This window comes from Sorex araneus, chromosome 5 (genome assembly GCF_027595985.1).
Source record: "Sorex araneus isolate mSorAra2 chromosome 5, mSorAra2.pri, whole genome shotgun sequence".
Lineage (NCBI taxonomy): Eukaryota > Metazoa > Chordata > Mammalia > Eulipotyphla > Soricidae > Sorex > Sorex araneus.
Window position 1 is genome coordinate 6,652,620 of NC_073306.1, and position 25,950 is coordinate 6,678,569.

The 25,950-nt window shown below is 36.9% G+C and overlaps 1 protein-coding gene across 13 annotated transcripts in view; it reads right to left on the minus strand.

Annotated features, from left to right (window-relative positions):
- LRRC7 (leucine rich repeat containing 7) overlaps positions 1–25,950 on the minus strand; it is a 625,380-nt gene that overhangs the window by 328,577 nt on the left and 270,853 nt on the right. For all 13 annotated transcript variants that reach the window (XR_008630218.1, XR_008630219.1, XR_008630221.1 and 10 more), the window contains exons 4-5: positions 23,930–24,047; positions 1,614–1,692 (exon numbers count right to left, since the gene is read on the minus strand). Coding sequence is in view for 9 of the 13 variants with exons in the window: in XM_055138674.1 (XP_054994649.1) it covers positions 1,614–1,692; positions 23,930–24,047 (197 nt within the window). In the remaining 4 variants the exon portion in view is untranslated. The remainder of the gene's footprint in view (positions 1–1,613; positions 1,693–23,929; positions 24,048–25,950) is intronic.

The window sequence follows — 25,950 nt, forward strand, 5'->3', positions numbered from 1 at the left end:
TTCATCATCTGCCCTGGATTCTGACACAGGTCAAGGACATAGCTATAGTCTTGAGATGAAAAGTAATCACCATCTATTTCTGTTGAGAAAATTGCATTTTGTAACGTGATCTAACAGTTTTGGAAAACACTTCTTTTGTTGTTTCTTTTGGGGCAACACCCAATGGTGCTCAGGGCTTACTTCTGATTCTGTGTTCAGGATTCACTTCTGACAGACTTGGATCTTCTGGGATATACAACCTGAGTCAGTTGTGTGCAGGGCAAGTGTCCTTCCCACTGCACTATCTCTCTGGCCCCTAGAAAATACTTTTTATGGGTTAAACTCACCTACTTTCATACTCAACTGTTTTCAAATAGAAGAGTTGTGTCTTTCAAACATTTTGTCACTGAAATATTTCAATTTCTATTGAAACTTATATTTCACGATAAAGAACATCATCTCTAAACTTCTATCTCCTTACTTTAAGTTCAGTTCCATCCCTTCTCAAGTACAGTCTTATGATGCATTGAAAACTCATATTCACTACTTCCTGTTCTCAACACTGAGGACAGGAAGTAGTGAATATGGGTTTTCCTTGATGAACTTCTATAGATGAACTTCTGTTGTAGTAGATGAACTTCTACAATAGAAGATAAAAATGTCTTTTCAATGGGTTCCAGTCTCCTGAATTTCATCAGTGTCCTTCAGTCTCCTCAACTTCTTGTGGACAAGTGGCTGAAGGATTTTTCTTAAAAAGTGTTAGTGTTCAAATCATTAAAATGCCAGTCTTATTCTGAAACTTATTATTTGCTCCCAATACTGCTAGTTCAATTCTTCCAAATATTACTATGACTGTTAATAAACTCTTTAGATTTTATTTCCATTTGCATGAAGTGACCTCATCATTCAGGTTTTTTAACTCATCCAATCAGTTCAATTCATGATTTCTTGACCTAATTGATTCCACATAACCTACATGACCATAATTCATCAAAAGAGGAGATAAGCTGAGTCTCTTCCCAAGGCAATGCTCTACTAAAAACAGAAACCGTAAGTACTGTTGATCTGATCACAGCATATTTACTATCTGTCCTTCATCACCTATTTGGGGGAATAAAAACATTGTTTTATGGCCCCCAAACAATAGGATTATCTTTTTAGGCTTCCTTTTCCCCCTAGTATCATGGTGTTTGAAGTCATACTCAATTTCTTTCTATGTAGTGTAAAACTATATACTCATCTATTTTTAGGAACTTAACAATACTTTAAACTGTTGACACTCTTAAGAACTTTCCTCAGAACCTTTGTAGAAATTTCCCACCATACCCATAAATAATAACTTTTTCTTAGTTTTGACTACTTTTCATAATGTGTTCCCTGAATATTACTCAAAAAATGATGACACAATTTATTTCAAAGAATTTCTTCTGTGCCAATTATGCCTTGCTACCCAACAATGCTTTTAATAATCTTTTGTTAACTATTCTGATTTGATTATTTATTTTCCATCACTCTAATAAATTGAATTTTAAATACAGTATTTAAAATTCATTTATTATGCAAATTTCTTTTATCAGGGTACATTATTATCTAATGGGAACAAATGAAAATAAAATGCAATCACTTATACTCACTTAGAAATGGGATTGACACTGGCTTCAATAATTGTTAAACACTTACAGCACTTTATGTTTTCTGGAAATTCTTGTACACCTAAAATGTAAAAACAAAACAAAAAAACAAAGAAAACAAAAGTATATGAAATATTCCAGCAAAAATGCCCTCTAGTTCTAATATTAAGACTAATGATTTAGAACGTAAGTCAACATACCATGTAAATACCATTAGTACAAGCATTTCATAACAAATTTAATATTAGTGTCATATAAAGAGTGCATACTTTAAAAATTAAATTTTGAACGCTAAAAATATACTACGATCAACACTGTTGGAAATTGGACATATAATTGAAAACAATTGTATATTTTGCAGGAAATAGGTCTTGACGCACAACTAACCCAAAGAAATAAAAGTGTATGTTATCAAGCTATAACAGTGCCACTGTTGCGTGAAACCCAAAACCTGTAGGCATAAAGTAAATGGAAGGAAACATCTTTGTTCTCTTCATGTTGCAAGACTGAGAAGATTATACACATAGGTGTGAAAATGACCTAAGGAAACTTAACAGACTGACAGATATTCCCACACTAGGAGGGGGCTTTATAAACTGGATGCAGTTCACCCGTTGGTGGCATCGACTTAGCTCTGCTTCTGCCTGTGAGTGTGAAGAGTCGGGCAGCCTGTCTGTTCCTGGGTTGTCTCTAAAGTTTCTGAGCTAGCCAGCTTGGCCGATTGCCTTTGGACAATTGCTCATCTGTTGTCACATCTGTGCTGCTGGCTATGTGACAGAAATACACGAGTTTTTCTATGAAATTGAAAATCGGTAGGCCACAAACCTCATCTATAAACGTGAAGAGTCAGAGGAATAAAAATATGAAGGACATTTCAATCAATGGATAAGAACGGGGCCAATAACACAAGCCGATAACACAAGCCCTGCAAATGGGAGAGATCAATGATACTCAGCCATTCCCCAGAGCCTAGAGGACTGCTTGCTTTAACTTTTGAAACTATTATTAAAATGTAAACATTTCCAAAAAGTACTTGTCCTGCTGAGCTATTCACACATGACAGAAGAAGAGGGACTGCTTTGTTGCAGAATTTTGAGAAGTTTCTGATGATAAATACTCAAGAAAGAAAAACCTATATTCCTAGATTTAATTGGCCTAGCGAACCACGTTCATACAGTCTCAAAGCCCAGGGGAAAGTAGCAGACGAGCCAGATCTGACACAGGTTGTTAGCTAATGACAAGGGCATCCATGTCTGACATATGACACATGACCAGAAATGTTGCTGTTTTAACATAGTTACTGAAGTATTTTGACTTCTTAATAAGGACCCAAGGAAATTTACGGGCTGTGTTATGTGTGAAAGAGTCATTTCTCTCTTTTGGGACAATTGTAATACTTAGTCTTGCCCTTAATAACTAGATGTTAACAAGAAGAAGTCAGTAAATTGACCCGTGAGCAATATCCAACATTACCCCTTGGCAGGCTTATTTATTTGGAATGTGTGCAGCCAGAGGGGCAAGACTTCCCTCCTGTTAGCTGTTCATTCACCAATTTGTTCACCCATGACTATGGATTCATTTTGTACTGGGGAGCCTGATGCTTTATCTCCACAGATTCTACTTTGGGATAATTTTTCTTTAATTTTTCTATATATGTACAATAAAACTGTCTGGGATTTTTCTATGTATGTACAATATACATATAAAGCACAATATTTTAAGAAAAGCAGAGCATTCTACAATAGCTACAAGAAAGCAGAGAATTCTACTGTCAGTAAAAGGTAAGCACTCTTTCCTTAAAATTACATTTTAATTTGCTTCTACTTTCTGACCCGATTGTGTGTGTGTGCATGTGTGCATGTGTGTGTGTACCTGCCTACCTTCAACTGAAAGTAGAAGTCTCTAGTGTAGCAAGATGCTCTATTTTGTCATAAAACCTTATTTTTTGTTATTCATTGTTCAAACTTAAAATTGTTCAGAGCAAAGTCGACTGGATTAAGATGAAATGCCAACTTAACTCTTCTCAATGACTCAGTTGCCCATTCTGAAAAATGGTGATGAAATGAATGGGTTCAACAGAGAACTATAGAAAATATTGGACTAGATTAAGCAGATAAAGCAATTGACATAAAGTGCTATGTAAATGCTGCTATAATTATTAGAAAAAATATATAAGTGAAGCATATCAGTCGATAAAAGAACTAAAGAAAATATTAAAATATGCTGCTTGAAGGTATAAATTAAGAATAACTGTCTATAGAAAGATTGCACTCATCTGTGGAATATAGAATAACAGTAGGAGACTAACACCCAAGAACAGTAGAAATAAGTACCAGGAAACTGACTCCATGGCTTGGAAGCTGGCTTCACATTCTGGGGAGAAGGCAACTCAGATAGAGAAGGGAACACCAAGTAAAATGTGGTTGGAGGCCATGAGGGGGAAGGGTGATGCGTGCTGAATGTAGACTAGAGACTGAACACAATGGCCACTCAACATCTTTATTGCAAACCACAACACCTAATTTGAGAGAGAGAACAAAAGGGAATACCCTGCCACAGTGGCAGGGTGGGGTTCAGGGGAGATGGGATTGGGGAGGGTTGGAGGGATGCTGGGTTTATTTGTGGTGGAGAATGGGCACTGGTGAAGGGATGGGTTCTCGAACTTTATATGAGGGAAACATGAGCACAAAAATGTATAAATCTGTAACTGTACCCTCACGGTGATTCACTTATTAAAAAATAAATTAAAGAAACTGTCTAAGAAAATGCAAAGGGAATTAATGTGTTGAAAGAATATCCACATATGTATTCAATATCCCAATATATATTAAATATAGTAGCTCAGAAATATGCTCTGAAGATGGAAAATGATAATACATGTAATATGAATAGATAAATTATATGATTAACTGATGCTAAACAGTAATTTTATCATTTTTCTGAGGTTTTCATGGCTACCTTTTAAAAATAAAATTGGAACATATTGGAGAAATAAATTTTTAAGTCACTTTATTGAATTTATATATATACATATATATTTGTAGAGTTTAGTAAAGTCACAGAGTTTAGTAAAGTTTTTAAAGAATTATAGTTAAATATAAACACAGAGAGGTAATATACAATTAAGAAGCTCAAGATGTAAGGTGACTGAATCGGTTGTCATTTAATTAGTCATATAATCTTAGATTTTAAAATAACTAAGCATCACTTCCAAGGAATGGTCTTAACACTAGATAGTATAAAGTACTTGTATCATGTGTGGAAAATAATAAATACTATTGCTATAAATTCGTAAAATTAATGTATAAATAAGTAACTAGCACTCATTTATGGAATTGTGCAAAATAATTTAATTCTCTTAATTTTATAGAAAGATTATCATATATTATAAATTTCATTTGTGAATGAAAAACTATACTTTAACAAAGATTAAGTGACCTATTAAAATATAGTGGGTTTTTATATTGATATAGGGTTTAATTCCTTTTTTAATACTGTATTTTTAAAATTTTATTATATATCCCCCTATTGAAATTATGTTAGATTTTATTGAATGATATACACTTTCACTAGACAGTCATTAAGGGTGGTTTGCTCTTCTGAAACAACGTTTTTAATTTGTAAAAATGAAGATATGCAAATTTGGATATGTCCATGTAAAATCAATTAACATATTTGTTAAGATTAAATTTGTTTTATTTTTCAAATTTATTCACCCAGAAATAAGGAAATAAATATTCTTCTCTTTGCTATATATTTTATTCCAATATTTTCACTTGTGATTCTACAGAAACCCAGCTAAGTATTATAGACCATATGATTCAAGTTCTAATATCTGTTTATCAGTTGATAAATCACATAAACGGTCTGAGAGAGATTCATAAGGAAGCCTGATAAGGGAATCAATAATCTACCTATTTTTGGTGTCCCTGGGGATTCAAGGTTATTATATTTAGATTAGATTAAATTCTAGGCTGAACAACCAATAGGGACAGAATTCTAAAACTATTTTATGGGAAGCACTGAATTTTATAGACAAAATGGTATATTTAGATTAAAACATGGACTATATCGGTCTATGCGAAAATAGAAGATGACATCAATAAGTGTCTGCTCTCTAAACTAGGAAAGTGTGGTAATATTTTCCTAATTTGTTCCCTTCAGTAATCATGCAACAAAATGTATTATGACTAAATTTATAGAAATACTGCCAAATGAGAAATGACCATTTTTGCATTTTTGTCTTAAAATATGGCAGAAACAGATTTTCATGAAATAAGATTAATAAAATTTGCAGAAAATATTAATATCTTGAATTAGAAAAGGTAGAGTGTGATTTTTTAAAATCTGATTGTCTATTTTTTCCCTCTTCCCCTTAAAAAGTGTAAATGAAAAAAGTTGCTACTGTGTTTTCAATTATTCAATAACGTAATACATTTTGTAGATTATTTATTTTGTTCTTTTCCCAAAGAGGAGAAGGTAAAGCTTCTTTTTAAAAAATGGCATCAGGAGAAATGATCAGCAATATGCAAAAAGTTAATATTGAACCAAACACAAAACTCAGAAGTGAATTCAAAATGGATTGAAAACTTTGATGTTTGACCAAAGACAGATGAAGGAAAACATACGGTAAACTTGCCAAAATGCTGATTTTAGATGTAATTTCAATGATTCCACCCCACTGGCAAAGAAAAAAAACCCAAAAGTAAATGAATGAAATTGTCAATTTAAAACACTTCTGTTTTGAGAAAGAAATTATGGCTAAAATAAAAAGACACACCATTTAAAAATAGAAAGTATTCATATATTTGAAAAATATCAAAGATATAGCTACATAGAGCAAGAGCGAAGCTTAACAGCAACAACGAAATAAGTTAAATCTCATTATAAAGACATGGGAAAAAGAGGTGTTTCCCCAAGAAGACATAAGAGTCAACATGTACATGAAGAAGTGTATAACATAACTGCTTATCAGGGAAAATCAAAGTAATCAAAGAAAAATGACTATAAGATATCAGCCACAGCAATGGGATGGTCTATATGGTCTATATAGATATGATCAATATCCAAATATATGTCTATATATATATGGTCTCTCTCTATATATATATATACATATATATGGAATCTGAGTGAGAGTCTCAGCTGGTATTAAATTTCTTTCTTTCTTTTTTTTTTTTTTTTTTTGCTTTTTGGGTCACACCCGGCAATGCACAGGGCTTACTCCTGGCTCTGCACTCAGGAATTACTCCTGGCGGTGCTCAGGGGACCATATGGGATGCTGGGATTCGAACCCGGGTCGGCCTTGTGCAAGGCAAACACCCTACTGCTGTGCTATTGCTCCAGCCCTAGCTGGTATTAAATTTCTTAAGAGTTCTCACAATACCTGGGAAATCAATGGAAATGTAGCAAGTGTTTCTGCATTTTTGGTGGGCGGTCAGTGGGTGGGTGGGTTATACTCAGCACTCAGGCTTACTCCTTGCTGTGTGTTGCGGGTTCACTTCCAGTGGTGCTCAGGAGGTCACATGCAGTGCTGTGAGTGAGTCAGGGTTGGCCACATGCAAAGCACTACCCTCTGAACTCTCTCTCTGGCTTCAAGAACAAATTTTGAATGAGTCTACATTTTTTTCAAATACATTAAAATGTGTTTATTATGATTTTTTGGTAAATAATTGCATATCCTGTTCATTGTGGGTAGTGAATATTGAAATGTCATTTTCTTGAAATGAAAGGATATTATCAGTAACAATGAATTAATCATTATTATAGGTTCAATATGCTGATAAAGATTTTAATGATTTTAATGTTCTGTCTTATAAAATAAATGAGGCAAACTATTTTCACTAGAGATTTTGAAATCCTAATTATACAAAATTTCATAAAAAATTTTCAGTTTCGTGAAGTAGACAGGTTACATGGATATTTAATAAAGTATACTCAATTCAGGAGCAGGGATAGAAGAATTCACTGAGAAAACACAATAAACATTTCTTTTTATTTCATCTTGATGTGGAAGAGTATTTACAATTTGGGGCTTTAGAGAAGATGAATTTGCAGAGGTTTTTCAATTAGTCTTATGTGGTAAAAAAAATCAAACCTCATCCCTCCAAAAAAATGTGGGCTCCTGGGATTAAGAAATAAATTAAAAGAAACAGAGAGAGAGAGCTCAAAGGACTAAAATGCATTTTTCCCCCGACAAATTTCCAGAACTACATGGTCGTCTGAGCACCACTGGAGGGTGTGGAAGTTATCCCTGAGCATGGCCAGGTATGGTCCCCCAAGGCGAAAATAAATGCAAAAATCAAAAAGAAAAAGAGAGAAAAAAACAGTCTGGTCTAAGGTGACAAACTGTCCCTGGGAGAAGCCACCAGTGTCACTGTTTTGGCTCTGACTGGGACAGGATGGAGAATTAGGAATGCCTTTGGATTCAAAGACAGCAGACACTGGTTGGGCAGTGCTAATCAATGCAACTGTGCAGTGGAACCCTTCCTCACCTAGGTCATCTTTTCTCCTCTTCACATTACTAAAAATATTTTCTGGACGTGTGATTAAGATTCTGTATATCAGTCACATGTTCTTTAGCTGACATGTACTAGCCTTCAGCATACATATGCATGATTTTTCCTGGGAGATTCCTGAACGTGTCTAGGCCACACTAGCTACATGACCCCAACTTTACTCAGCATTAAATAGGATCCCACTTGCCAGTTTTAAATCTTGCTTTACTGATATGGTGCTGGTGAAACACACTTCCTGGTTGTCTTGCCAAGAATGCCCTTTTTGTTCAGTTGTCTTGAAGCTTTTATTTATTATTTTTTTGTTTGCTGTTTTGAGAATGCATCTGCATGAATTTGGACCCCAGGCACCAGACAGATGGTACTGACCAATGGAGACTGTATAGGAGTGTCATTTTCTATCTCATGCCTCATTGATCTTCATTCTTATATCCAAAATAAAAATACAACCAGTGATATTTCTCCACTACTCATGTGTATGTGATGCATTTTCTTTGTATGTTCCTCAAATAGGACTGGAGCGATAGCACAGCACGTAGGGCGTTTGCCTTGCACACGACCAACTGGGATTCGATTCCTCTGTCCCTCTTGGAGAGCCCGGCAAGCTACCGAGAGTATCCCGCCCGCACGGCAGAGCCTGGCAAGCTACCTATGGCATATTCAATATGCCAAAAACAGTAACAAGTCTCACAATGGAGACATTACTGGTGCCCGCTCGAGCAAATTGATGAACAATGGGACGACAGTGCGACAGTCCCTCAACTGCACAAGCTGCTGTCCTACCTCAAGAACATGGATGAGTTTCTTGAAAAACTGTTGGACGATGTATAAGCTGTTATGCCACTCTGTCTCCCCCTGGACAGAACATCAGTCCTCCTTCTCTTTGAAGCTGTTCTCTTAGCCTGTGCTAGAGGACATCCATCCCAACTTCAGTTGCTTCCCTGAAATAAAGCCCGTCTTTTCTATTCAGCTGTTCCCATGGTCCTTTTCTAGGATAACCATGTACTTAATGTCAAGACAAACAGAAAATCCCATCTTTGGGGACCCAGATTCACACACACTCCAGACTGCATTAAATGAAGACTCCAGAATGCATGTAAAACTGCATTTCCTTTGGTCAAATTTCAGATTATACCAACATTTTAGATTTTTCCATACAATGCCCAGGTGATTAGTTTCTTTATTTTTTGAATTTAATACACTTATAAGTGCGATAAACCTCATTTTGAATCTTTGCATTCCTTGGAAAAGGCAATTGGGATAGAGAAGGGCCCATTATAACAAAGTTAGTTGGAAATGATCCCTCTGGATAAGAACTGAGTGCTGAAACTAGGTAAAGGAACAAATATGATAACCTCTTGGTATATCTTTTGCAAACCATGATGCCCAAAATTGTACGGGGGGGAGGAAAGTGAATGGCAATGGGGTGGTGGGAGGGAAACTGAGGTCATTGGTGGTGAGAAATAGACAGTGGTGATGAAATGGGTGTTGGATCGTTGTATGACTGAAACATGATCATGAATAGCTTTGTTACTATATATCTCTGGGTGACTCAATTGGTTACATTCTTTTTTTAATTTTTGGGTCACACCCGGCGATGCACAGGGGTTACTCTTGGCTCTGCACTCAGGAATTATTCCTAGCGGTGCTTGGGGGACCATATGGGATGCTAGGTCAACCATGTGCAAGGCAAACGCCTTACCTGGATGCTATCGCTCCAGTCCAGAATCTTTGCACTTTTTAATTGCCAATCTACTAGAAGGTGGAATATGTAAGAAGAAATAGACATGTTACAGGCAGTAGTCAAAATAGAGAAGTGTTAGTATGAAGAAATCATGGTTTATGGTCTTGTTGCTGGCAGGAAGAGGGGGGGCGGGGGTGGAGGTCCTGTAATGTATGTTGGGGAAGCAGTGTCTGAAACCTAAACTGAAACAAAGGTATGGAGGCCTTTGACATAGCAGATATAACTCAGGAGGTCAGGGGAACTGAAGACCATTGAGATGCAGAATTCCCAGCCCCAGCAGGGAGACTTCCAGAGAGAAGAGGCAGAGGTAGCAGTTTCTTTTGGAGGAGGGCTCCCACCACTGAGACAAAGGATGCCAAGTGAAGAATATCAAAACATCATCAACTGCTCAAGTTCCCCCTCAGGGAATCAACCTAGGAACAGACAAGGGTGAGGTGAGGGAGGTGGGTCGGGGAAAGTTTGCAGAAACTCTATGTAGACTAACTTGGCAGAAGAAGAGGGGTACACAAGTGAAGAGGTGTCCCTTCATACTTTAAAGCTCATGTCCCCATTCTGGGGAAATGGACCCCGCATCCCTGTTGGGGATAGATATGTGCATGTGCTGGCTTTTCTCCATTCTGGAGAAGCAGTTCAAGGTCCTCTCTTTTTTTTTTTTTTTTTTTTTTTGCTTTTTGGGTCACACCTGGCAATGCACAGGGGTCATTCCTGGCTCATGCACTCAGGAGTTATCCCTGGCGGTGCTCAGGGGACCATATGGGATGCTGGGATTCGAACTTGGGTTGGCCGCGTGCAAGACAAATGCCCTACCTGCTGTGCTATCACTCCAGCCCCCAAGGTCCTCTCTTGAACATGCATCTTTGTCTACTTCTCCCCTTTCCTCCCTTTGTTTCCCCCAATAAATTTATTGTACTTTACTATTTGTCTCCTCTTGAAATTATTTTCTGTGAGAGAAAAGTGACGGGTCAGAAGTGCTTGGGTAAGAGTCAGGACTGACTTTCCTTTCTTGCAAAGAGCAATTCTTCGCTCCAGCTCGAGTCCACAGCTCCTGAGAAATCAGGTTGAGGGGAAAAACAAGTGGATTTCAGGTGCAGCTTGATAGGACTGTCAAGGTGTGAACATCTGTGCTATGCAGATGCTCACGGAAGACTTCAATCAGTCCTAAATTTCCCCGGCACTTAGGGTAACAGAAGTGAGTAGAGAGGGAAGTGGTAGATTTTCTTCTTGAGGCTGCCTCAGTTTCCCTACTTCACCGACGCCACCCAAGGAATCCCACTCCTTCATTGATGGGGATTGATTCCTCAAATGACAACTGTCTGATAATAGAGGAGGTGATGGGAAAAATCTACAAAATCAACATCAGAACTCTTCAAATCTACCATTCTTCTCTGGTGTAGAAGCAAGTAGCTTCACACTGTAAAAAGTTCAGTAGCAGAACCTGTGATGAACCAAAGTCAGCCAGAAAAGTCAAGTCACATTAAGTTAAAACCTGCTAGAGACAGTAAAGTGATATGCAACATTTCTTAAGTAGTTTCCATTTAGAATGGTTAAAGTAAAATACAAACTTTGATACACAAAATAATCAGCAGTAATTTTACTATATGAAAAAAAGCTTGTTTGTGCATAAAAGCACATTCTCCAAGGATATTTTATAAATGGGCAATAACCGATTTAGCAGAAATTCCTAATTAGAGGCAGGTTTCAGAGGCCGCAATCTATTTTACAGGATAAAGCAAAAGCATCCAGCAATTAGGCTAGCAAATTTGGGGAAATTTGTATGGGCCATTAGGACAGAGGTGGGAAGGGGAATGTGGAAGAGAAAGAGAGGATAGAGAGAGAATTATGGGAGAAAGTAAGAGGGATGAGGAAGAGGGAAAGAGAGAGGAAGGGGCATAAAGAAGGGAGCAGAGAAAGGAATGAAGAGAGGGAAAGTGAGGGAGAGAGAAAGAAGGCAGGAGAGAGGGAGAGGGGAAAGGGGAAGAGAGAGAAGAAAGGAGAGGGAGAGACAAGAGATGGAGAGATGAAGAGAGGAGAGAAATAAAAGAGTTGTGAATGAACTGGAATTTTTTTCTTCCTCCTCATTCTTTCCCAAATGGGATGTGCCAGAAGAACCCAGAGAAACATTTTCTGTTTGATAAAAGATGGTAGATTTTGGGTGAAGGGGGATACTGAATAATTAATTATATTTGTCAAGAGGGAGTGGTAGGCGGAATATATTTGCGACCCTCTGCTCTAACCACTTGAACAGAAGGAACAAGATTCAGCAGACACCTAAACAATGGTTAAAGGTCTACAAAACTCTATTGCCTCTCTAATGATACTGTAGAGAGAAAAAAAACAAAGGCAGGTAGGCATGAAGTTGAAACTGCCAAGCAACTGATTCTGCCTTGAGAATATGTCGAGTGAAGATTCTGAAATGTATTTATGATCTCGACCAATGTGTTCATTCATTCATTCATAGAAGAATGAATGAGTTAGTCAAAATGAGTTGAACTAGCTCCTGACACTTCCGGTCCTCTGTCTTGGGCTCTCCTTCTCCATCTCCCTCTCTCTACTTCGGCAACAAACATGTGGAGTCATTTTTAGGTGAAAAGGAGTGTTTAATCATCTGATTTCATATTTGGCTAAAGCATCCTTCCTCCTTCATCAAGCTCCCACTTTAGTAAGCACATAAGCACTTAGGCTGCAAGCTGGGGATATTGTGGATTTAGAAACGCACAAGATGCAGCCCTTCTCATTTTCAGGGAGTTTAGACCAGAGCTGTGAGGGAGAACGGCCTCACAGAGAAACGGCTCACAATCCTTCATTACCAGTTCAATTTGTTCTCTTCCAGTTTCCCAGAATTTACAGGCACACTGAGGACAGGTTACTCACTCAGCTCAGGAAAAAAAAAAAAGGCTCTGCTATGACTCCTGAGAATTTATGAGTCTAGGTGACAGCCCAACACAGACTTCAAGATGAGAATGAAATGGGGGCTGATCTTTGCTCCATACGTTTCTATTAACGAATAGCGATCGTCGCTCCCTGGAGGAAGAGCGGGTAACACACCTACTGATAGCTAATGATCTCAAGAAGATCCAAGAGAGCTAAACTCTGAAATCGGACTGAGAGGTGGGAAAGAAACGGATCTGGGCTCCGTTGTGTTTCAACAGAAATTGAGGGAATCAAGCCCGAGTTCATGTCAGCACTATTATCTTGGAGGGAAATGGATGCTGTAGAGAGACAAGGTAGTCTGAGGGGGAGGGTAGTACTTAACGACTTTCAGATAAGTAACACATCAAGTGTGTTGAAAGTGAGCCATTTAATAGAGTAAAGTAAAAAACTCTACTCCAAATGAATGGTCTAATATTGAGCTAAGCATCAAAGAGCATCCTTTCAGCTAACTGAGAACAGCTCAATTGATTGGTAATATGTAACATGTTGTCCCCCACCCACCAGACATCCTGAAATAGACTTCCCGAAGAAATTACATACCCACCACCAGAAACTTTATTCTTCTCATAATGTGCACAAAATTCTAAAGATTATTATCATTTAATTGCCTCCCCATATCTGATTTCTCTCGTGCCACTGAGAAAAACTCCTACTCTTCTCTGAAAGTTGAGGAGATTTGTCTTCAGTGTTTTGCATGCATTTGGGGAAGGGGTGGAATAATTGGCTAGTCAGAAAAACACATAATAATGCCTTCAACTCTGATTGCCTTTCATTACAACCAACAATGGTGATTTTATCCACTAGGATGTTGTTCAAATCTATTCATGTATAGAAATAAGTTTTAGGGGATGAGAGAAAAATCACTTAATTGCTGCAGAATTAGATGGGCTTTCACATTAATTCATTTTCATTAAAGTCCTTAAATCATAGTGTCATAGTCTCTTTGAAGCTATGACAAATCAACAATCATACTTAAAACTGAATCACTGCCTAATTAAACCTTATCCTTCATTATCTTGCTTTATCATAGAAAACAATTTACTCCATTATGACCATGTATTAGCTCTATAAACAGACACTGATCCTGTTTATTCAGGATCACAACATCATGAAATGCTTTCATCTCTGATGGACATGGGATTTTAATATCACTATTGAATTTAGATCTAAGGAACAAAGAATAAAAGATGTATTGGCATAGAAAGTAGATTCATTTACTCAGGGAATGCTGCACAAAATTTTGGGAATAGAAAGACTTAGAAGTAAAAGGGGGATTGAAACACAGCATTTTACTTCCTCTTGCTGCGTCTGTCTCTTCACATCTATGTGCATATATATATATATATATATATATATATATACATATATATATATATAAACCCAAGTTTTAGGAAATGTACTAAAAGTTCCTGAGGAAGAGAAAGTTAATATGCTGATTTGATTTTAATGGAGTATAGAATCTCTATGCAACATAAGAGGTTGAAATCTCATTTTTTGACTCATTTTCTCCACTTCATTAGATGTAGTCAATCTTTCCAGTAGGAAAATGCTCCAAACGTTGGGTGTTTTCAAAGATTCAAACATGTGAAAATCTTTAAGATATACAGTTTTCCTGGAAAAACTTATAATGTAAGAGAGAATGGTATAGATTATATATCCTGAGCACAAAACTAAAATTAGAGAATATGATTTTTTGTGAGTGAAATGAATGTTTAAAGATTAAAGTCAATGATAAATAAGGCTTTTGTGCCAAACTATGTCATCTGCAATATATTTCAATAAAAATAATTGCTTGAAATGTCTAAAATGTTGTAACACTCATGACAACTGAATAAATCCTATTCAAGAGGAGGAGGCATAAGAAATATAGATGCATTATGAAATAGAAAAGCAGAAGTGAATGACTTGAAAATAAACAAGCAAATAAAAAAACTAGAGATAACCCTAAGAACCTTATTTGAAAGGTTAAAACACTAGAAAGCCACGTGTAAAGATGGATGATATAAGTAAAGATATATATGGAATTACATACTATTAGGAATACAAGGGAAGGAACATCATGAATATGGTAGAGATTTACAGAGTACATGAATAAACCTACATGTAAAACTGAACATTCTGATGCTGGAAAAGATGATTTTCTAGGAAATTATAACATGAAAAAAAGACTCAAGAAGGTACAAAGGAAGAGAAAAACTAAAATTTTCATATGTAAATGATATAACTTTATACATAAAAGAAATCTATTTTATAATTTATAACTATGCTATATTTATATAAATGTTATAGTTTATAACACAATATGTTATATAATAAGATTATATAAATGTGACATAAATTATAATTTATAATGGTCATATATCATATTTATATGTACAGTGGGTAGGGCATTTGCCTTGCATGCGGCTGACCCAGGTTCGATTCCTTCATTCCTCTTGGAGAGCCCGGCAAGCTGCAGAGTATCCCACTTGCACGGCAAAGCCTGGCAAGCTACTCATGGCGCATTCAATATGCCAAAAACAGTAACAAGTCTCACAATGGAGACATTACTGGTGCCCACTCGAGCAAATCGATGAGCAATGGGATGACAGTGATGACAGTGACAGTGATGTATTATATATTTATATAATATATAATATAGATATGTTTTATATTTATATAAGATATAAATATATTTTATAATATATTTATATTATAAATGATAGCGGGTAGGGATTTTGCCTTGCATATGGCTGACTTGGGTTCGATTCCTCCATCCCTCTCGGAGAGTCCAGCAAGCTACTGAGAGTATCTCAGCCACATGGCAGAGCCTGGCAAGCTACCCATGGCATATTTGATATGCCAAAAACAGTAACAACAATTCTCACAATGGAGATGTTATTGGTGCCTGCTCTAGCAAATTGATGAGCAACAGGATAACAGTGATATAGTGATATATTTATATAATATATAATACAAATATGTTACATTTATATAGGGCTGGAGCAATAGCACAGCGAGTAGGGCGTTTGCCTTGTACGTGGCCGACATGGGTTTGATTCCTCTGTCCCTCTTGGAGAGCCTGGCAAGCTACTGAGAGTCTCCCGCCAGCATGGCAGAGCCTGGCAAGCTACCTGCGGTGTATTTGATAGGCCAAAAACAGTAATAACAAGTCTCACAATGGAGACATTACTGATGCCCGCTCGAGCAAATCGATGAACAATGGGATGACAGTGCTACAGTGCTATATTTATATAACTATGTCATAATTTATCATGACTGAATGTAAGACTGATATATCAGAATGAGTAATGTTCAAAAACAATAGTTGAAAACTTATAAATAGAAATTTTATAAAAGATAAACAATATAAAAAACAAGCAATGAAGCTGCTTCAAAAAAATAACTAATAAAATGCATACCCAACCTTAAAAGTGCAAAAGCTTTACGAAAGATAAAAATTAAAGCTCAAATTAAGGTAAATATCATGTTCATGGATTGCACTATTTGCTATCACAAGGATGCTTTCCCAAAGTAATTTCTAAATTTAAACCAGCTAAAAGTTCTAATAGATTGTTTGTGAACCTCGACATTTCAAAACAGAATTATAAAAAATAATTGAATACCAAGAACAGCAAAATACATTTGGAAAACATAAAAATGGAACTCATGTTACCAGTTGTTTAAACTTAGTATAAAGGGGCTAGAGAAAAAGTAATGGTATAGCGGGTAGAGGCTTGCCTTTCACGGGACTACTTGGGTTCCATACCTCACAGGGGAGGGGTCCCCTGAGCAGCACCATGAGTGATCCTTGAGCACAGAGCCAAGAGAAAGTTCTGAGCACTAGGGAATGTGGTCCAAAAGCAAAACCAAACCCTGACTGTAATGTGATAGATGGGACCAACTGGACATGCGCATAAGAATGTCAAAATTAGCCAGTGAAGCAGCAAAGAATGTGGTTAATATCTTTTGTACATTAAAGAGACAGAGCTACAGATTAGTGGAGAAACTAGAGACTAACCAATATTGCTCGAACAGTCAATCATCTATCATACCGAAACATGAATTTTGATCATACACTGGAGAAAAACAGATTGCAATTGAGTTAAAGGCCTTAATGGTTTGGAAGGAAACATAGACAAATGTTTTTACAATCTTAGAGCCAGGAAAGAGTTCATAAATATTAAAAAAGTAGACCATAGAGGGAAGAAGTGACATACAACAATGGTAGAATATTTTTGGCACTTTGGTAGTGGTGGAGATGCCATATAAGTCTGTGTACTAAAAGCATTAATATTAACCTATTACAAACTGTGGTACTTTAATAATAATAAAGTATTAATAAAAGGAAAGCACGAAAATTTTAGTACATCAAAATCAGTGACTACTCTGATAAATGGCATTTTCACAAACAAAATGCAAAGATAAATTAGAAATTAGAAATAATATTTGTAACCTATTATCCAATAAGTGACTAAATCTTGTATCATTTAGATACACACAGTACCTAAATGTTTCAGATAACCAAGAACCTAAGAATCCAAAATGAAAATAGAGCAAAAAATATAATTGGTAAAGAAAGATATTCTTTCTGTACTTGATAACAGAAATAAGTGGAAGAATACCAATTAATAAATGCATTAATAATCAGATAAAAATTAAAATATTTAATCTCCTTTAGTGACTGGAGCGATAACACAGCGGGTAGGGCATTTGCCTTGTACGCGGCCGACCCGGGTTTGACTCCTCCGTCCCTCTTGGAGAGCCCAGCAAGCTACCGAGAGTATCCCGCCCGCATGGCAGAGCCTGGCAAGCTACCCATGTCATATTCGATATGCCAAAAACAGTAACAATGAGTCTCACAGTGGAGACGTTACTGGCACCCCTCGAGCAAATCGATGAACAATGGGATGACAGTGCTCAACAGTGCTCTTAGTGATTGGCCAACAATCAAATATATAATAATTTAAAGAGTTAGCAGTGAGAGCAGTGGGAAGTTTGATTGCTTTGCTGTACATTTAGATCCACACTGATCAACAAGAACAAGAATCAGAGACAATGTGTATGAAAAATTTGCAGAATAGAGGACATAATGAACTAGAATTTCATTTACATTACACAAATTCTGAGAGAAAGGTAGTAAGAACGATGGGGATGACAATTTCCATATTTCGATGTCTCTAATTCATTAAAAAACATCGAATTTTATATCTATAATTAAAGTTAATGCACTAATCATGTTGGACAATATGTATATTACTATCTCATTTTACTTTATTTTCTCAAAATATTTAATGGTAAAAATTAAAACCACATACATATTTCACTATAGTTAAATACAATTGTTCTAATACTCAATTTGGTTTTGAATAATATATAAAATTCAACAGGGCGTGAACAGTGATTTAGATAGAGGAACAAACATAAACAGAGTCATTGATATGGTGAAATAGCATTAAGAATTTGAGGTAGTTCTTCAGGGTCTAGATCATAGAATTTAAAAAATGTGGTTCAGTCTTACGAGACAGGTAAATCAAAGTACAGGGCAATTGTGGGAACTTTCAGAATTGTGCTAGGAAGCCTTCATTTAGATCTTAGATCAACTGAAATATATTAGAAAGAAAAGGAAGCTAGTCCTCTTTGCAATGTGAAAGCTATTTAAATAATCTAGGAAAAAGATATTAAGTCAAAGCAATAATAATAAGAATGTAACATGTAGCATGTTTATAAGAGGTAAATCAGGTAGGGTTTGCTAACTGAATGCATATGGAAATTGGAGAAGAGAATGGAATTTTGTACTGAACTCCTATGTGGATAATGTCAATATTCACAGAGAATAGATGGTGAAGAAAAAGTGGGTTGAAGTGGAGGATTTTGGAAGTTGAGAGTGTTTGTGGGACATTATAGCCAAGCCCATCTGGATATACCAATCTGAAGTTTAAGGAAGAAATCAAATCTTGGCATGAAACAGCAAATATTCTTTGGAAAAATTAAAATTGTTATTATTTGACAAGTTAATGCTCATTTTAGTGGTTACCCATTACTTACTACAATGTCATTTTGTCTTTTTCAATGCTGTTACATTTTTTTCTTTTTGGGTCACACTCAGCGATGCACAGGGATTACTCCTGGCTCATACACTAAGGAATTACTCCTGGCATTGCTCGGGGTCCATATGGGATGCTGGGAGTCGAACCTGGGTCAGCTGCATGCAAGGCAAACACCCTACCCACTGTGCTATCTTTCCAGCCCCCAATACTGTTACATTTAAAAAGCTCTCGGTATGACAGCTAAGGGCCTTTTACAATGTAGGATTCTTAATAAAATACATTATAAATAGTCTCATTATTTTTAAAGAGTGCATCAATATAATATTTATTTATCTGCTAAATGGTCATAGAGCACCTACCATATACTCTGAGTATTGTGGTAGCAAATCCAAATAGAGAGTAAATAAGAAAGACATAAATTCAAGACTTTCACAATTTTGTCAAGTATATAGGGGTATATATAGAAATCAAGTTACATGGATGGGATAAGTTCAAAGCAAATATTTTTTAAGGTATGAATGTGTTACAGAGGAAGGAAAAATTATTTGTGTATGTAGGGTGACAGGAAGTTCCCAGAATAAATGACATCTACAATGTCTTTTTAAATTTGTTTTTCTCTTAGGGTCACACCCAGTGATGCACAGGGGTTACTCCTGGCTCTGCACTCAGGAATTACTCCTGGCAGTGCTCAGAGGACCACGTTGGGAATCAAACCCGGGTCGGCCGCATGCAAGGCAAATGCCCTACCTGCTGTGCTATTGCTCCAGCCCCCTACAATGTCTTTTTTAAAAGTAGATTTTATTTTATTTCGGCCCATGTACACTGGTGCTCACGGGCCACACCTGGCCCCTGGCTAGGGGACAAAGTCATTCCTGGGAGTGCTAAGATCATGTGTGCCTGGGAGTGAACCCAGGTCTCCTGCATGCAAAGTCTGCGCTCAGCTCTTGAGTTATATCCCTAGCCCTGCAACATTTTTTTGAAAGTGAAGACAACTTTGGTTGATGAAGAACATAGTATATTTCTTTGTGTCATAAGTAAGTCATCTGATACATTGGGGAAGACAATCTGGTTATGATCTCAGGATCCAACAGAAGGAAGCTGGTTGATTGGAGATGTGATTAGCCGTAGATCAGAGCCATTCACACAAATCTTTTCATCACCATTCTGCACATGATAGTCCACTTACCTAATGGTTTTAATAGTATATATTCTGTTTGAATTATAGAAGAAAATACAGTGAATTGGGATGCTACGTAAAAGAACTGAATATAAAAAATTAAAGATGAGAAGCTCCAGGGATGTTCAAGATCAGATTTAGCCTCCACCTCTGAGAGAATTAGTGTTATCATAAGAGATGACTCATCTTACTTGAAAGTACATTTCAGGCAAATTCTTAGCTCTATTGACAAGTGCTTGAATGAGCCTCTTTTCCAAATAAGCTTTCTATTTTCTGTCCCTCAGTACCAATTTCGACCACATTCTCTTGTGTCTTTATTCTTTTCCATAAGGAGTATTCTAGCCTTGTCAACAGTGATTCCTCCATGTACTTATTTTCCTCTTTCTGCTCTTTCTTCACTTGGCAGATACCCAAAGGAGATTATTATGCTCCTTAAGTAACTAACTTTGTCTCTCACAGAACTTAGTGATAGATTTTGAAGGCATGATTTGCCCACAAAGCTGATGTATTGAAATCTTTTAGTTTGTGTACATCTAGTTGATTGGCTGATATATCATCATGCTTAGGTCCTTATGTACTATATCAGCTTTACAGAGTGGTTTGCATAAATATTTCTAGACTATAGAGATCACAAGCATAGTGAAATGGCCCTATGTAATATTCACCAGAACTTCTAGGGATATACATGCGTATTTATTTTAGAGTTGAGGTGTAACTTGCAATTTACTTCCAGGCAACAAAAATGTCTTGCTAAAAAAAAAACCTAGGAGATTATTAAAATGCTTATAAAAATACTGCCTTTCTTAGATGGCTGTTTTATATTTGACAATGATTATATTTCCTGCTACTCTGAGAATAAGTTTCTTAGTTTTGGAGTCACCTGGTAGTGCTCAAGTTTTATGCCTGGATCTAAGATCAGGGATCACTCCTTGTATTTGGGACAATATCTAGTACTGAGTATCAAACGTGGATCAGATGTATACAAAACAAGTACCCTCTGTGCTATCCTATCTCTCTGGCTCCAGGCTTTTAAGTTACTTAGACTATCCACACTTGCCTAAAACGGCCAAGGTAATGGTATATTTGGATGTTGGCTATTTCTCAAAAATTATCATTGAAAATAGAATTTTGTGAGTGCATATACATAAATAGGTAAGACTGCTTGTTATTAAAATATAAAAATATGAAATCCATACCAATATGTGACTCACAAATATATAATTAGTAGAATGAAAATAATCTTGATGCCATCTTCCATGAGTGTCTTTGGTATTCTCTCTACATCTGCTTATGGTCTTCTTAGGATTATCTTTATGAAAATACTCTAAGCTTTAAGCCAAGTTGGTATAGAAAGATGTGTGTGTCTGCATTTGCATTGGCTACCTAATGAAATAGTCTTTATTCAGAAGTTTCCTTAAAATATCCAGGTTATGTGCTTTGCTTGAACTCTTCCCTAGTGACAAGGCAGATTTAATTACTACTCATTCTCTGAGAGTTTATAACCACAATTTATGTCATATAATTAAGCACTTCATTGTACAGTGTTTTATGATTTTCACTGATTATTGAAAACTGTTAAGTCTTATCTTCCCAGAGACACTGTAACCTTCTCCATGAGTCTCACGTACTTGAATGAAAGAAATCAGTAGCAATTCATTCAGGCACATTTTAACAAGTGTTCTATGTTCTCAAAGAACCATTCATTCATCATTTCATTTGATAAAATAAATTATTTGGACCCTTCAATATGCCACATACTATTTCGGGCAATAGAAATCCACCAGTGATTAAACAACAATGACACAATTAAATTGTGACACTACTGAATTTTAATTCTAGTAAAGGGAGTCTAAACAATATGCAAGCAATGGAAACACTCAGCCTGCCAACTTTACATAAATGCTTTTAAATACAGCAAGTGCATTGTATAAATAAATACATTCTTTACTTAAATAGAGAGGTGAACTAGAATATACTTTTACTGGATTATAATAGAGAACTTTAAGTTTAAACCAGGAGGTGTAGAATTTATTAAGGTTGTTATATTTATATGTGATCATTTTTTTCTAGTTATCTTTGGCAAAACATATTCATTTTAAGATCCTTATTTAAAAAAATGTCAAGTCACTCTCATCTTTTTTTTTAGGACACTTAATTTAATTTTTTTCTTTTTCCTTTCTTTAAAAAGCTTTAATGTATTTTACATATAAAGATTTGTACATATTTGATGCATAAAAATTTGTTTGGGCATATGTAAGTAGCCCATAAAGGTGACAGGCATGCTTCTCTCCTCTTAAAGTCTCATTGTGTCACCTTAGGGGTGACTGTGTGTGAATACTAGGGGTGGAGATATAAGTTCACCTGAAATAAAATCTATATTTTTGGAGGTCTTTTGTTTTTTCTTGTTTGGGTGCCATATCTGGCAGTGCTAAGGGCTTACTCCATCCTCTTTCTTTTAACTCAAGGATCACTGGGATCATCATGGCTGAATCAGGGAACAAGGTGGGATGACAAGAATCAGACTCAGGTCAGCTGTGTACAAGGCAAGTGCTCCACTCACTATGTTTTCTCCATCCCTGAGACTGATCAATCTTCCTAATAGTCTGATGTGCACAATAACATACAGAACTATGTTTAACATGACATCTCTCAAATTTACCTAATGTGCATCAATGAAACTTTACATACGTTGTCCAAGAATATTGCCTAAATTAGCTAATGTACCTGAACCACCCTCCTACACACACACACACACACACACACACACACACACACACACACACACACCATGGAACTGACTAACTTAAAGACAGGGGACCCATGGTTTATATCCTCATACTGCCTAGATATAATCTAGATATAATCCTTTTGTATGGATTCTTGTTTTATTCTATTAAAATGAATTCTTTTTATTCTATTCTTTTTATTCTAATAAAATGGAGATTCATAGTTATTTGTGAGGCCATAGGAGTGAATAAGGACCCAGGACACCCTCCCACATTCCCACATAGTGATGAAGGAAACCATCATCACCAGCGTCAGTATCTGGCCAGCATCAGCAAACTCACCTGTCACATAAGTTTGTCCAGGAAAATAACTACTACCGAGCACCTATTACCCGTGAGTTTTACTCTAGATCTCTGAGGCTCCTGAGTGCCCCAAATAGAGAAGAATCTCCTTTGCCCTACAATGGAGATTACACTCTAGGGCAGGAGAAGGCAGATAGTAACCCTGGTAAATAAGCAAATCATTTCATAGTAAGATAGTACTGTGAATCAAAAGAGGAGCAGAGTGAGGGATGTCACTGTTACTGTCATCCCGTTGCTCATCGATTTGCTTGAGCTGGCACCAGTAACGTTTCCATTGTGACACTTGTTACTTTTTTTTTTGGCATATCAAATATGCCACGGGAAGCTTGCCAGGCTCTGGCGTGCGGATGAGATTCTCTCAGTAGCTTGCTGGGCTCTCTGAGAGGGACCGAGGAATCGAACCTGGGTCAGCCGCGTGCAAGGCAAATGCCCTACCCGCTGTGCTGTCACTCCAGAGGGATATTGGGAGTTAATTTCAAGTAGGGTAAATGGCAGCCCTCACTGACCGGTGCTATTTAGACACGTTAAAATTTACTCAGAAAGGGAGGAAAATGGACAATGTAGATAGTAAAATAGTTCAGAAAAGCTTAACCACATATTTGAATGCAGAAGAAATAAGGCTTGAGTGTCTGAGGTCCATTAGTAAGAGGAAAGAGGAAGGTTTTCTGCCTTTGATGTACGAGTTAGGACTTAACTTTTCAACAAAATTAACCCAGAGTTGCAACAGTCTCAAAGGAAAACGGATTATATCTCCTTTGCTTGGAGACAAATGAAAGCACATTTTTAACGAAGAAACACACATGGAAATTTATAGAAGTGAGATGAGAATCTTACCATTTTTACTGATGTCCAGTTCTTTAAGATTAACTAAGCTAGCGATCGTGGTTGGCAGATTTGAAAGGTCATTATCGGGAATACTTAGTTTTCGGAGAGCTTGACAGTTGAACAATTGCTGTAAAAGAAAATAGCCATTAGATTTCAATTTGGCTAAATCCATTCCTATGCAAACTTAGTAACAACATCCAATCTACAGTCTTTAGAAATGTTGAAGTAAAGGGCCAGCCCCAAAGTTTCACTTTCTTGGGGCCTTGGAGATGACTCAGGCTAGAGAAGCACCTGTAGGGCATGTGCAAGGTTGTGAATTCAATCCCTGCCATTGCTTGCACCCTCCTCTGACATTGCCATCCTCTGCTAAGTGATGTGTCCAAGTGGTATGACCCTGGCATCCTTTAAGGGAGAGGCTTAAGGTTTCCAGCACTGCTGAGAGTGACCTGTATTTAAAAACTACAACAAAATAGGGCTGGAGCGATAATGCAGCAGATAGAGCGTTCGTCTTGCATGCGGATGACCCAGGTTCGATTCCTCTGCCCCTCTCAGAGAGCCCGGCAAGTTACCATGAATATCTCATCCACACGGCAGAGCCTGGCAAGCTCCCCGTGGCATATCCAATATGCCAAAAACAGTAACAACAAGTCTCACAATGGAGATGGTACTGGCATCCGCTTGAGCAACAGGATGACAGTGACAGTGACAACAAAATAAGTCTCGCCTCCTTTTGTCCTGATTTTTGGGCTGTTTTCAGATCTCATCTCCATATCAGTGCCTCACTTTGCTAGAATTGTGTTGAATAGTTGTTTGCTTGATTTATAAGAATGAAAAACATTTGAATAGGTGAGCTCATATTTTGTGTCTGGTTCTTACTGCTATAGGAATGCCTAACAAATAAAACATTTAGTCCCTACTTAGTACTGGGCGAAAATGAACTCATTCATGCTCAGTTGCTTCATTTTGGCCATCGGATGGTAAAGACACAGTGATATAAAATTGGTTTTCAAATTCAGCGTAGTTAAAGTAGCAGCTGGGTAGAAGTGCTTGTTTCAAAATGTGGATTCTTGGGATTTACCCTAAGACAACTAAAAGAGTGGTTTCGGATTGAGTGTTTCAATATGCATTTTTAACAAACTCTCTAGTTGTCCGGCTATTTTAATGCAGTTGTAATAAATACACTGTATCACTGTATCACTGTCATCCCATTGTTCATCGATTTGCTTGAGCAGGCTCCAGTAACATCTTCATCTTCCTAGCCCTGAGATTTTAGAAGCCTCTCTTTACTCGTCCTTCCCAACGATGCCTCATTGGAGGCGCTTTCAGGGTCAGGGGATTGAGACCCATCATTGTTACTGGTTTTGGCATATCGAATATGCCACGGGGAGCTTGCCATGCTCTGCCGTGTGGGCAGGATACTCTCGGTAGCTTGCTGGGTTCTCCGAGAGGAAGAACTAGACAATAAGAAGTTTCTATCATTATAAATACAATAGTTTGGAAAACAACAAGTTAGATCCCCTCCCTCTTTTTTTCAGTGATGTCCATCTCAACTTGTCAAGATATGAACAGCTGGGACAGATTTTGGATTCACTTTTGGAAGAATTATCTTAATGAGATCTTTTCTGCTTGACATTTCTAATTCTGTTTTGCTGAATTACCACAGATGAAGTCTCTGGTTTCCATGACTTTGCAATTGGCCCATGGTACATTTAACGACTGCTTATTCTTATATGTAATTCATAATTTACAGGCAAAAAGAATATAACACATGACTGTCATTTCTTAACTCATTAACTCTAAAAAAATAGATTTTGCTCATTACTCCTTAAGAAAAAAATGTGTGGTTTCCTGCTTAAGACAGGCCATTTTTGGCTCTCTGAAAAGATTATTTGCAACACTTTATATAGTGTTAGAACTTCAACATGCTATACAGAAATTCTGCCACTTCTTTTTATAAAACTTAAAAAAGAGAGAATTTTGACGGATGGTTTATAAGTACTAATTTTCCCTTTAAATAAATAGAAAAACAG